The 13,866-nt window shown below is 38.9% G+C and overlaps 1 protein-coding gene across 2 annotated transcripts; it reads right to left on the bottom strand.

The window, feature by feature from the left end:
• Positions 1–1,234: 1,234 nt before the first annotated feature.
• kdf1a (keratinocyte differentiation factor 1a) lies at positions 1,235–12,764 on the bottom strand. Of its 2 annotated transcripts, none has more exons than XM_038285424.1 (4): positions 12,444–12,764; positions 8,896–10,014; positions 8,451–8,525; positions 1,235–2,459 (listed from the first exon to the last, which is right to left on the bottom strand). In XM_038285424.1, the coding sequence occupies exons 2-4, from the start codon at positions 9,926–9,928 to the stop codon at positions 2,374–2,376; spliced, it is 1,194 nt and encodes a 397-aa protein (XP_038141352.1). In that variant the 5' UTR covers positions 9,929–10,014; positions 12,444–12,764; the 3' UTR covers positions 1,235–2,373. The 2 variants fall into 2 exon arrangements, with proteins under 2 accessions (XP_038141352.1, XP_038141351.1); XM_038285423.1 differs by having other exon boundaries at positions 8,896–9,947.
• Positions 12,765–13,866: the final 1,102 nt, after the last annotated feature.

Raw genomic sequence — 13,866 nt, 5'->3', positions numbered from 1 at the left:
AAGAATAAAACATGTGTCATCTTTATGAAATGTTTTATGTTTTTCCTAAAAGCCAAAAATACAGATAAATGGTTGGTTGTTTACGAAGAAAAAACGAATGCCAGTGGCATATATTCAACCAAAATATTGTTTCTTATTAAAAAATTCATGTAATATTTCGTGGCTCTAAATGAGTCCAGCACCCTGGTCTAATGAATCCTCCATCCTGTCCTCCAGTAGTGTCCTGTATGTGATCTTCCAATCCACTCTGACCAGCTTTCTTCCTACTAACAGAAAGGCCTCACCATTTCATGATGCTAGCACATTTTTATGGATAGGTGCTGTGTTAGTTTTCCACAAATAATTTGTTTGCAACTGAGTAAATCTGTTTCTTCTAAATAAATCTGTTAATTTTGTTTCAATGCCTCCTGCGCAGCTTGTTGCAAACATCCGTTTTAACCGGATTTTTCTTCTAAATTCATTTTCCAAAGGATATCAAAGCAAAAAGATGTCAGTTTAACTGTTATTTAACTTTTAGTCTTATGCTGTCATTTCTTCCATTTTACAATCCTGAACTTATTACCACCTTAATCAAATTCACAAAGTGAGAAAATGTTAAAAGCTTTTCTTAAATAAGGGATACCTCCCTACTTGCATTTGTTTAGTATATATTGAGTTATTAGTGATTCCAATAATAGCCCTATGTCTCCCTCTCATGGAAAATGATAGAATTGTTTTTCTTCCCCCAGATTTCCAGATTTTCAAGTCAGATTTCCAGAAAACAGGTCTTTAATTTTCTCTTCTTTTAAAAAATACCAGTCCCCTCTCCCCACTCATTTCCTCCACAAAAGGTTGAAAAGAAAACGACATGCGAGAGCCGAACGGGGGAACGCATGTAAAAATCCTGACAGTGTGAATCCTGCGGTTTATAGGCAACAGGCCTGCTCAGTCCTCGCTCATCCTACTGTTTGGTATGCATGCAAGTTGTGAAACTATGTGTCTTTACATGACAACGTGTACAGGTAAAACAGGAATGTGCCAGCGGGGGCAGTGAGCCAGAGGAAACGGGGTTACGCAGGGAAACTACAACATGAACAGAAGGGGAGGAAGAAAAAAAAAAAGCCTGAAAAGCCTGAATTCAGGCACTGAAAATAGATAATTACATGCTGTGTTTTAAGCTTTGTGGGGCAACCATTGCTTCTACACGACTCAAAAGGAAATAATCTCATCTGCTTCCAAAGGAAATGAAAAGATCTTAAGATTGCTCAGGAGTTTTATTCATTTAAAATCTTGTCCTGGTTTTACAACAGAGACATAATGGTTGTAGATAACAGCAGCTAAAAGATTTAGCCTTTTGACCTCTGTCATAAAAAGAAAATAAAGTATGTTTGACCTAAAAAGACAAAAAATGATCAGGACACAATCCTGAAATTGTGTTGGTTTTCGGTGCTCAGTGTTCATTTTGCAATAAATGACAAAGACAAACCCCTGGATTTTATTTCCCTTCAGTCAGAACCAGCCAAACGAGTTCCTTCTTTTGCTGAGGGCGGAAAAAGCCTGCCTGCTGCAACACTGACCTCGGGGAGATGAGCCTGACAACAATCCCATAGATAAAAGACAAAAAAAAGAAAAGAAAAGTGGGCTACGGAGAAAAATTCACAGAGATATTTATCGACACAAGAAATATTCAAAAGTGAAGAGCTTAATATGAGCAGCTTTTGGTTTGAACAGAAATTTGGTTTGTGTTACAAATCATAAGAAAACGTTGCACTTAGAGCAGCATGCATAACAACAGCTTTAATAAAAAACACAATAGAAATAAAAACAAAAAAAAACAAACAAGCACTGAAATTCTTATTTTCTTAAAAACATGACTTGCTGTATAACAAAAAAAATATCCAAATGGTACAGAGTAACATTGTCTTGATATGTACATCAAAATATGGCTTAAAACAATCTGTAAGTAAAAAAAAAACAAACAACAAAATGTGTCTCAGTAGTCTAGAGAAATGGTTGGAGACATAAAGCTGTACATGCAGAATAGGATATCCTGTATAAACAATAACAAAGCCAAGAATGAGGACGGTTCTGTCCCGATGCATTGATCCTCTGGCCTCCTTGCTGTTGAACTTTTACTTAAGTCACTTTCTACACCTAAAACACTCCATTTGTAAAAGCTTGCAACCTTTTGCCATCGAAAAAAAAATTAAGAAAAACTGGAAAAGGGTCTCCTCTGCTGGTCACGTTTTAGAAAAGGTAAAAAATATATATATATTTGACCAATTAATGGAGAACTAACCCATCTAGGATAAAGGTGCTCTGCTCAGTAACAGTATAAAAGAAGAGGCTACATGATTTGTCTGTAAATAGACATTCTAGTCTCTGCATTGCGTTTCATATAAGCAGAGGAGCTCCTGAGGAGTTTGTTCCAGTGTCATGCTGGTAGGGAGAGTAGCCGGTGGTGGTGCTGGAGGAATATGCTGAAAGAGAAAGAAAAAAAAGCATTAAAGGTATAGAGGATGATCTTTTATTTCAGGATGGATCATCTAAATAAGTGGTCCTCCTAATTGTCATATCATTATGGTGATATATTTACATAAGGCCGTCCTACATTCTCGTCCCCAATTAGCTATCTTTTTCTGGCCATGTGCACTTTCAGGCGTATATCTGTGGTGAGCTACGGTTTCAGACAGTCATTGAAGCTCTCCTTTCTCTCCGTGGTTCTTTGAAAATGGCCCATGGGTCATAAGAGAAAAAGTGTCTACGAAGTGTATGTGAAGAAAAAGGCATCAGAAGGGGCAGATATATACCAGAAAGTTTTGCGCAAAGCATTATGGGATTTGCTGTCACAAAGGCCCACTGTCACTACCCAACAGCGGTGACTAATAAAGATGGCGCAGGCACCACGCAGTGGAAGAGGAGTTAAAATGACAAACAGGGAGCAAAAAGTAGTGATCATCTGTCCGAACGGTAAGGTAACCAAGTTTGCTATAAAGTCCATTATATGGTCCCTGCTCTATATAGTGATTGAGGGATTTAGGCATTTCGTGTGAGGATCCGGCACAGTAAGCTTGTATGAGCTCATGGACAGTACCTTTTAAACAGAGCTTGCATGAGGAGAAACGGCCTCGTGCATGCGATTAATAGGCGCTCCCTCTCGGGAGCGGGTACAGGGTTGTGCGTGTGCATTTTATTTTTAATGGAGAGAGCGGGCGGGCCTTTTAAAAAATCCTCCACAATACCTTTAATAAAGATTAATGGATACAGACTGGTCTTAATGAACTTTTCCACATTTGATCAAAACACAAACTTCAACTGAATGGAATTGGGACTGATGAAGTTTTTCAGAAGGGCATGATTGTGAAGCAGAGGGAAAATGGCTACAGATAAAAAGCTGAAGAAGTTTAAAACGATGTAGTACTGTTCTCGGGTGGTTTATCTGTCTGGAACCTGAACTTTTACAGACATCCCAAGTCTCCCGGAAGTTCCAGGAGTTTCCCTGATATCGATAGTTGTTCACGGAGGCCCGGATTTTAGACTATGGGAGGTGGTGTTTTTCAATACGAGTGAGAGCGAGCAGGGAGGGTGGAATGCGATCAAGTAAAATGATATGACTGGCATAAAATCAAATACAAAGAGCATAAAAATAAAACAACAAGCCTGTCCCATCTAGGCGTAATCAGAGACAATGACACACGAAGTGTGCTCCTGATGTCCGGTCAGCTCCGTAGCTTTGTTTTGGTCGCTGTAACCGCAGAAAATCCCGCTTCACAAAGATAGGATGTTATAGATAGGATGAGTCTTGACCTGAATTGACCTGTGTCAAGAGGCACAGATGCACCGACTGATGTAATTGGGAGAGAATACCGCAATTTTTAATATTTTTCAAAATAAAACATCACTCAGACTCTGGTCTTCGATTATATATATATATATATATATATATATATATATATATATATATATATATATATATATATATATATATATAGCCCCCTGGATGATATTAATTACCATTAGAACCGGCCCACAGGTCACGGCTGCTTGTGCACACTGCTGTGACTTCCTGGGCTACCGTTATATCGTGGGGATTGTAGTTTTGGTGCGGTTGTGTTGCACACACCAACACTACATACCCAGGAGAAAACATGATTGTGTTTTTCCTTTTATTTTTATTTTATTTTGTTGTGCCTTGCATGTTTGGATTGTTTTGGTTTTTGCTTTTCCCTCTTTAACAATCCAAGCTGGGCTGAAATCAGTTGTCTAAGGAGGCAGAGTGCAACAACTGCGCACCGCAACCGCTGCACGCAGGTGTCAGCAGAGGCCGATTGAAGCCAAAATAAAAGGAGCCTGGATAGAGGGAGGAGCGGAGCTGATCCTGCAGGTAAGAGATGGATCTGCACGATACTCTAATTGAGACGGAGAGGTACTTGCAGGCGTGGACCTCTGCCCTGACTGGGCCGTCTGTTCACCTCCCGGTATTTTGTGCCTGGTGTGCTTTTAAAAAGAACCTCTGGCTGAATTCTGGGTCCGCTGCTGTGATTCATCACAAAATTGTTACATTTCTTTGTACAAGACATGATTTTTCTTTGAAGGAAGTATTGTTTTGTCTATGTGCCACAGATTTTTGTATTTTATTTATTCATATTTATCAGTTGAATGGACTCAGGGACAAATGCAAATAATAGCCATGAGAGAGAATACAACTGCTTTGATTTCTTTTTTTTCTTATTTTACCATTTGAAATCATTGATCAGTAGGATCATAGAGCAGGACATTAATACATTTTTCGTTTAAAATGCATGCACTTTCATTTATGTATTTATCTTAATAAGTTTATTAATATAATAAAAGTATTTGAATGATTGAATGATTGAAATGATTAATATTTTGTTTTAAAAAAAAACAATGTATTACAGGTGCTGGTCATAAAATTAGAATATCATGAAAAAGTAGATTGATTTCAGTAATTCCATTTAAAAAGTGAAACTTGTATATTATATTCATACATTACATACAAACTCATATATTTCAGATTTTTTTTTTGTTTAATTTTGATGATTACAAATGACAACAAATGAAAATCTCAAATTCATCATATCAGAAAATTAGAATATTGTGAAAAGGTTCAAAATTGATGGCCCCTGGTGCCACACTCTAATCAGCTAATTAACTCAAACCACCTGCAAAAGCCTTTAAATGGTCTTTCAGTCTAGTTCTATAGGCTACACAATCATGGGGAAGACTGCTGACTTGACAGTTGTCCAAAAGACGACCATCGACACCTTGCACAAGGAGGGCAAGACACAAAAGGTCATCGCTAAAGAGGCTGGCTGTTCACAGAGCTCAGTGTCCAAGCACATTAATAGAGAGGCGAAGGGAAGGAAAAGATGTGGTCGAAAAAAGTGTACAAGCAAGAGAGATAACCGCACCCTGGAGAGGATTGTGAAACAAAACCCCTTCAAAAATGTGGGGGAGATTCACAAAGAGTGGACTGCAGCTAGAGTGAGTGCTTCAAGAACCACCACACACAGACGTATGAAAGACATGGGTTTCTGCTGTCGCATTCCTTGTGTCAAGCCACTCTTGAACCACAGACAGCGTCAGAAGCGTCTTGCCTGGGCTAAAGAGAAACAGGACTGGACTGCTGGTGAGTGGTCCAAAGTCATGTTCTCTGATGAAAGTAAATTTTGCATTTCCTTTGGAAATCAAGGTCCCAGAGTCTGGAGGAAAAGAAGAGAGGCACTTCATCCACGTTGCTTGAAGTCCAGTGTAAAGTTTCCACACTCAGTGATGGTTTGGGGTGCCATGTCATCTGCTGGTGTTGGTCCATTGTGTTTTCTGAGGTCCAGGGTCAACGCAGCCACATACCAGGAAGTTTTAGAGCACTTCATGCTTCCTGCAGCTGACCAACTTTTTGGAGATGCAGATTTCATTTTCCAACAGGACTTGGCACCTGCACACAGTGCCAAAGCTACCAGTACCTGGTTGAAGGACCATGGTATCCCTGTTCTTAATTGGCCAGCAAACTCTCCTGACCTTAACCCCATAGAAAATCTATGGGGTATTGTGAAGAAGAAGATGCAATACACCAGACCCAACAATTCAGAAGAGCTAAAAGCCACTATTAGAGCAACCTGGGCTATCATAACACCTGAGCAGTGCCACAGACTGATCGACTCCATGCCACGCCGCATTGCTGCAGTAATACAGGCCAAAGGAGGCCCAACTAAATACTGAGTGCTGTACATGCTCATACTTTTCATGTTCATACTTTTCAGTTGGCCAACATTTCTATAAATCCTTTGTTTTTATTGGTCTTCAGTAATATTCTAATTTTCTGATATGATGAATTTGAGATTTTCATTTGTTGTCATTTGTAATCATCAAAATTAAACAAAATAAACATCTGAAATATATGAGTTTGTATGTAATGTATGAATATAATATACAAGTTTCACTTTTTAAATGGAATTACTGAAATCAATCTACTTTTTCATGATATTCTAATTTTATGACCAGCACCTGTAGGTCTTGGTTGTTTTTGACTTTGACATCTGTGCTGTATTTAGTTTTAGAAATCCTCTCATTAACTAGCTTTGATATCTCTACTGAAGAAAAGCATTCAGACAGCATCTGCTTCCAGCCCCGTGATTTATATAGGGAGACATTTTTTAGAGCTTTTTCCTTTAGCATAATCTAGAAAGAACTCAGTTTTCTTAAAATTTTGTTTTTGGTTCAATGAATAAACTAAAAGCTTGAAATAGCTCAGCCAAGCTCCAAACAGAGGAAACAAAACCCTCAAATGTCAAGATTTAAGATTTGATAGTAGTTCTGCTTGCTACCATGTGAAACATCCAGAATCAAAGGTTTTCTATCTACAAAGAAAAGAGTTGTCGTTTATCATTATTATTTAGAGAAAGAAACAAGCATAGCAGGAAAACGGCTGCATCGCATAAGGATTTGTAGAATGAGAGGATTTTTTAAAATCCTGTTGACAGTCAATAAGGAACTGAATGAAATTGAGCCAGGGCAGATTTTTGGGTTGAGTGTCAAGTAGGAATGAAAAAACAAAAAAAAAATGTCAGCTTTCTTTAAATCAGGAAATAACATTTTAATTTTATTCCAGTTTTGACTTTTAACCCAAATACTGCTTTATCTGTTCGGAGTCTACCATCTCTTAGCTTCTTAGTTGCTTAATTTGAATCTAAAGTTTTCTATTTACATCATAACAATTGTCCTTTTTATGTATTATATGTCTTATCTGGTAATTTGTTAGCTCACAAAAGCCTTTGAATTGCCCTGTGTAAGATTTTTTTCTTAAATACTTGTGTGGATCAGGGTGATCCACATTGATTTTCTACCGCTCAATATTTTGGAGGCAAGAAGGTCAAACTGTTAAATGTTCCAATTCTTCACTGAATCTCCTACATTGTATGTTGCAAACTGGAAATGGGACTTTTTAAAGTTTTCTTGTAAAAACAGCTTTCTTTTAGCTAGATTTGTTTCAGAGCTCCCACAGACATAACCGAGACTTCTTTAATACCTGGCTTATCAACACCAAACCGCTTCAGCTCCATGCGTTATATTAAGACCGATGAGCTTCCCTTTTCCTACATTAAGGAAAGCATTCCCACACCATGATGCTGCCCTCGCCATGCTTCAATATGGGAATAGTGTGTTAAGGGTAATGTGCAGCGTTACGTTTTGCAACACAAAACGGTTTACATCTTGGCTTCAATGTTGCATTTTGGCCTTCAAAGCAGATCCTCTTCTTCCATACTTCATATAAGCATTTCTTTTTTCTAATGGAATTTTCTCATTGTGACAAAACGTGCAAACATATGAAAGTGCAAAAGGTATGGTGATTTTAATCCAGGCTGTTGATACATTCCCAGGCTTCATTGTGATCATTTTGGAAACACAATGTGCTGTACCCTTATTCAAAGACATGTAACAGGACACTCACAGCCTCTTCGCATAAGAGCGACAGGCAAAGGGGGGTGAATGCCTGCTGTACTGTAATCCTTCTGTAACCCAAGTTGTTTGCTAAAGTTACATCATAAATAAGGGGACAGATATTTAATGTTGTTTAATCTGCTGCTTAAGCAGATTGGGTAGCATGACTGCAGAGCTTGGGGCGTGGGGGGGTGAGGTAAGCGGTCAATGGCGGAGGTGGGGAGGAAGTTTCTCACAAACCAATAATTGTGATACCTGAAGAAAAGTGCAGGACTGCAGCGCTCTGAAAAAGCAAGGTATGCTGGAAAATAAGGGAGAAGTTGAGAAGATGCCTACAGCTGCAGTGGGCACAATGGGTCACAGACTGAGACTGGAACACAGCCTTAGGATGGGGTGGCGGAGCGGGTTGTCATGGCTTAAAGTGCAACACCCGCTCACCCACAACGACAAGGAAAAATCTGAAAAAAAAAAAGTCCGGCTATGCAACTGGAAAATTCCCCAAATGTACTTACTTCTTGAGCTGTACGGTCTCATCTTCCTGGCCAGCTCGTCTGACGGCGTTAGTTCGGACACTTTCACCTCTGGAACTGCAGCAGGAAATAAAAAGGACACAGTGAAGAAAGGTGGAGCTGCTGTGCTCTGAAAGTGAGAAATAATCTGGTCATCTGCTACTTCAGTGTTTTGGTAAACCATGTGTACTTGTGTCAGCTTGCCCCAGATTAACTGATTGTTTATAGCCATCGCCTGCAGAGCGTCTGGTGAGTTAAAGCTTTTGACTCTGAGCTAAACAAAGGCTGCAACGTTCCAACAGACTATGAGTCACTGGGGGAAGACCGGTCAGATGTTTACAATATTTGCTACTCTAAAGCCTCCGAGCTGCTGAATACCTAAGTGGATCATAAATACTTTCCATTTTTGAATTAACTGCAAAACAAGCAAGAGTCTTTATTTCCTTACAATCGCTGCTCATGAAGGTCTGCGTCATGGTCTCGTTGCCGCTATCAGGCAGCGTCCCGTCGTTCCTGCCGTTAGGACGCTGCCCCGCTGGCTGATGGCTGGGCTTCTTCTTGGGCTTCCGTGTGCTGATGCGGATGACCCCTCGCACCAGCTTGCACTCGGCTTCCTGCTCCTCCAGATTGTAGTTCTGGGCTATGTTGTAGATGAGTTCGCTTATCTCGTTGGTCTTGCGGAAGAAAGAGGAATCGGACGTGCACTTGGCCAGCTCTTCGATCTGATGGAGGGCGTAAAGCTCCAGGAGCTTCTTGGTGATAAGAGAGTCAACGTCTGTGCTGTCGCACGGGTCGTCCAAGTCATAGTAGTCGTTGGACAAAAGGCTGGTACTGCTGCTAGGTCTCTGGCTCTCTCCTTTGGCTGGTTGACGGGTCCGTTTGGTGGGATTCAGTGGGTAATTTACTATCTCACCTCTGAAACGAACATCTGGGTAACGGAAGCTTTCGCTTGTTGGTAACTTGGTGGTTTTAGTGGGCTTGCTGGACTCAACAGAGATGCCGCAGGTTGGATTGTTCAGCACCATGCAATTAGAAGGCTCAGCACCTGCTTTGGATGGGTGGTCTGTGGAGCTCTCATTAACAGGCAGACAGGGGTCTCGGCTGCCATAGTATCCACAGGTGAGCAAACAACAGATGAGGGCCTTGCAGCCACTCCAACCCATAGAGGCACAGGAGCCACATGCAGGCCTGTTGGCCGGCGTGCTGTCGGCCGACCCGGGTATAAATCCTATAGTCTCCGAGCCCCGAGCTGTGCCATTTCTTTGGTGTCCTCTGCTTCGGCCGTTCTTGTTTTCTGAATACCGAGGGTGTTCATTGCGGTGTTCGTGTAGATGTTCTCCATGAAGATCCTTGAGGTCATGTTTGACTGTGCTCTCCCTGTATATAGTTCGACTTTGTCTGTACTTGTCCGCTTTAGAGCTTGAGTTGTGGTGCTTGTAGTGGTGGGACGTCTGCGGAGCCCCTGAGCTGTGGCCAGGCATGGCTCAAAACACCTGGGACCTGCAGGGGAAGAGTGGTGCTCACAGGTTAGTGGACGCGACTCCTCCTTCACATCACTGAGACAGACCTACAGAGAGGAAAAAAAACTCAGACTCCTGCAGCTTATTCTTTGGAAATTCTGACCTAAATGAACTGTTTCTTTTTATTCCATAGCTTAAGGACTAAAACACATGAGGGAATAAATGTAGTTGTTGTTTAACAGACATGAATGACAAAGATTGATTCCTTTTTATGGATAAAAGCCTGTCCTCTAAACTTAACCTGATTTACAATCAACTGATGTGCATTTCCAGAAGAATATGCTGTTGTTCGATGCCTCAAAAAAACTACACACATTTCTATTTTTTTGATAAATTGGTTCATCTCTGCTGATTCCATTCACCTTTGAAACCATTCGGCTCTTGTGTCAGAACCCAAAGTTAAAACTAAAATTCACCGCCATGGTTGTTGGAAATAAAATGAGACATTTTTCGCCTTCATTTTAATTAAATTAACACTTGTCACATTTACCCTCATGTTTAAGGTATGATATGTTCTTCTCTATCAATAAGTAAGTAAGGTAATTCAAAACATTACCTATTGTGACTCATGTGTTATATTTTTCTCTCCCACTGTGCAATAATCCAATTCAACTATTGTGTAGTCTGTTTAAGTTTAACTTATTTATATGGTTAGTACATTTCTGCAGTGCAAGTGGAATAACCCAAGTCAACTACTATGTAGTCTTCCTTTAGCTCTTAATCGTATATTTAAGGGAAACATATTCCAGGACATTACAACTTCTTTCTTTTATGTCTTTTTGTACTATATACACTCTTTTTATATTTTCTGTCATATATTTTTTTAAATCTTTAATAGCATCTTTCTTTAACTCTTTGTACTCTATATAAGCTACTGGAATCAGAAGGAGTAATCCCAAAGGATAAATAAAGCTGAGTCTAAAAGCTTCATCCTTTTTGGTTCTGTTGCACTTTATTTTGATTTTAATGCCTCTTCTATTAATTTATTTTTCCTTCTAAACCTTCAACGTATACAGCAAACATTGCAATATCAGATTAAGCAACCTGTATAAATATCTGTAGTTAATTAAATAATGTAGACTAAGCTTTCAGTGACTTTAGCATATTCAGTGAGATTAGATTACAGCAAAAGGTTTTACTAGAAAAAGAAATGGTATGGTGGCCAAGTCTCTACAAACTACAATCAAGCCGTTTCATGTAAAAACATCAGCCGTCCATCACAAGCAGCTTTTGGGATAAAACCTCTTGGCTAAGATTGAAAAGCAAAATGCAGTAGCAGCTGAGTAGATAACTTATCATTTGTAATGTTTATTTAGTGTGACATGATTAACCTTATCATGCATCACACACCCATTCAGAACTATTTTTATGTTTATCAATAAACATGTGGTGGGCTCGATGCCCTATTTTCTCTGCCATGTTAGGATTCACCCATTGACAAGGCATTTAGCTGCTGATCTATGCATAAGTGTGCGTGTTGGTGTAGTGAGAAATGCTTTGATTGGCCTCCATGACTAGAAAAGCTCTGCATAAATTCTGATTATTTAAATTAAAGACTAAGTTTTTCAAATGCTCTGATATTATCTAGTTTCTACTTTATATGATCCGTTTACCAATATTAATCAAGTTTGTTCTATTTTAGCTTTAATTTGATATAAAGTATTTTACTTGATCTCAATAAATTTTACCCTAAATGGAAAAAATAATATTTGGTTTGGTTCTACTGCATTTCTAAATGTGATTTTATGGTCTTTAAACTACTGTTTTTTAAATGCACATGTTTAATTTTCTAAAACTTTTTTATTCAATCAGAAATGAAATGCCGTTTTATTTTGCTCTCCTGTCATTTCACTACGGTTGATTTTCATTACTTTGCATTTGATCTCTTTGATAGATGTTTTTATTCAGTTCTAGTTCTGCTGCTCTTTTAAAACTTTTGTCAACATTTTAGGCACTTTTTTCTAGTTTGCTTATTAATTTTCACCAGTTTTCCAGTGTATGTGTATATCTTGCATTGTTTATATTTGCAACAGGTGTTTTTTGTGTGTGTGAATTATCTCAGTCCTCACGTTTACATGCCATTCTACTTTGATGAATATTACTTCACATGCTTTAGCAGGTTTTGGTATGCTTGTCTTTTGCATGCTTTTGCACCTCTGTAGAGCCAGTCTGGGTAAGATTTCACAATTCCCAAAGTGATCTTTTATTTAAATACAATGAATGAAGCTCTAGTTTGGTTTAAAGCAGTAAATCTGATGAATCAAAACAGTTTAAAAAACGAATCCTAGCCTCCAATGTAGGAGAAAGTAGTAAAATTAGGATTAAAGGATTGAAAATTAGAGCAACTACCGGATTGCTGCCTTCACATAATCCCTTTTGATGAATTAACTGTAAGGTCCAGAAGATTTGTGCAAATAACACTCACCCGCGTTTAGAATCAAGTGCTTTTAATTTGACTTGCAAAGCGTCCACTTACCGCATAAGCAGAAACAGTTGTTGCTGTGCGCTCTGGCGAGCGGAGCGCGGAAGTCTTCGCAGCAGCGCAGCTCCTAGCGCCTCAGACTGGGACCGAGTGTCGACAGAACCGACGACTTCCAGGAGACTTTTGGTTGCATCCGACAAAGGAAGAAACTTTGTGTCGAAGTCCGGAGCCCGGCGCCGCTACCGAACAACACCCCCCCAGCACATCCGTTCAGTGTCTTTTCTGGTAAAAAGAAAGAAAGCAGGACCCCGGAGCAGCCGAGCGTCTTCTGGTACCTGGCTATCACCTGAGGCTACAGCTAACGCCGCAGCAGGGGACCCACCCACAGGTGCGTCTTGACGTCACCTCAGGTAGATGTAAAAAGAAAAAAAAAAAAAAAATGAAATAGAATAAAGGTTCTCAAAAAGAAAGGATAAATACAAAATAAACAAAATGAAAACAAAAATATTCGGGAAACTAAACAAAAGAATAAAAAAAAAAAAAAAAAAAAAAAACGGAAGCAAACAAAAAAGGGAAATATTTCATTGCTTGAAATATTAACTGCACCAAAAAGCCTCTTGTACCCATGGACACCTAAGATTGAGCTCATAAAAACTTGAGCATTTCTGAATATGAAAGCTAATGGGGAACAACTTACATTTTAAATCATTATTAAATTGAAAAGGAAAAAAAATATGTTTTCAGTGCATACCATAATAAGACATTTATTTAGTATAATGTCTTTAGTAGGGGCCAGGACCATTTCCACTATATAGAGTGGTTCTCTACTTTAAATCTCTAAACAGATGGGTATGACCTAATTCTATTTACTCTGTTACATTTAAGTAACGTTTGAACAAATATGTAATTTCAGGACTAGTTTTACCATGCCATACTTTTGAGTTTTACATAAGTAATATAATGGTGCATCCCTACTTTCACTTGAGTAAAATCCGTGAATACTAGACTTTTTTGTACACAGTCTTTGTTGTTTTAATGGTAATTCTATCTGCTGATATACAGGTGCTGGTCATAAAATTAGAATATCATGAAAAAGTAGATTGATTTCAGTAATTCCATTTAAAAAGTGAAACTTGTATATTATATTCATACATTACATACAAACTCATATATTTCAGATGTTTATTTTGTTTAATTTTGATGATTACAAATGACAACAAATGAAAATCTCAAATTCATCATATCAGAAAATTAGAATATTACTGAAGTCCAATAAAAACAAAGGATTTATAGAAATGTTGGCCAACTGAAAAGTATGAACATGAAAAGTATGAGCATGTACAGCACTCAGTATTTAGTTGGGCCTCCTTTGGCCTGTATTACTGCAGCAATGCGGCGTGGCATGGAGTCGATCAGTCTGTGGCACTGCTCAGGTGTTATGATAGCCCAGGTTGCTCTAATAGTGGCATTTTAGCTC

The sequence above is a fragment of the Cyprinodon tularosa genome, unplaced genomic scaffold, assembly GCF_016077235.1.
Source record: "Cyprinodon tularosa strain WSP-4 unplaced genomic scaffold, ASM1607723v1 ctg210, whole genome shotgun sequence".
NCBI classification, from domain to species: Eukaryota; Metazoa; Chordata; class Actinopteri; order Cyprinodontiformes; family Cyprinodontidae; genus Cyprinodon; species Cyprinodon tularosa.
The sequence above is the reverse complement of the archived record's forward strand: the minus strand, read 5'-3'. Positions and strand labels throughout refer to the sequence as shown.

What these genes read in the sequence shown, in the direction of transcription:
- kdf1a (XM_038285424.1), bottom strand. Translation starts at nt 9,928, where the DNA reads ATGCCTGGCCACAGCTCAGGGGCTCCGCAGACGTCCCACCACTACAAG. An exon ending in GACCTTCATGAGCAGCGATT is followed by an intron (nt 8,526 to 8,895) that starts GTAAGGAAATAA and finishes TTCCTGCTGCAG; the next exon opens with TTCCAGAGGTGAAAGTGTCC. An exon ending in GAGACCGTACAGCTCAAGAA is followed by an intron (nt 2,460 to 8,450) that starts GTAAGTACATTT and finishes TTTCTCTTTCAG; the next exon opens with CATATTCCTCCAGCACCACC.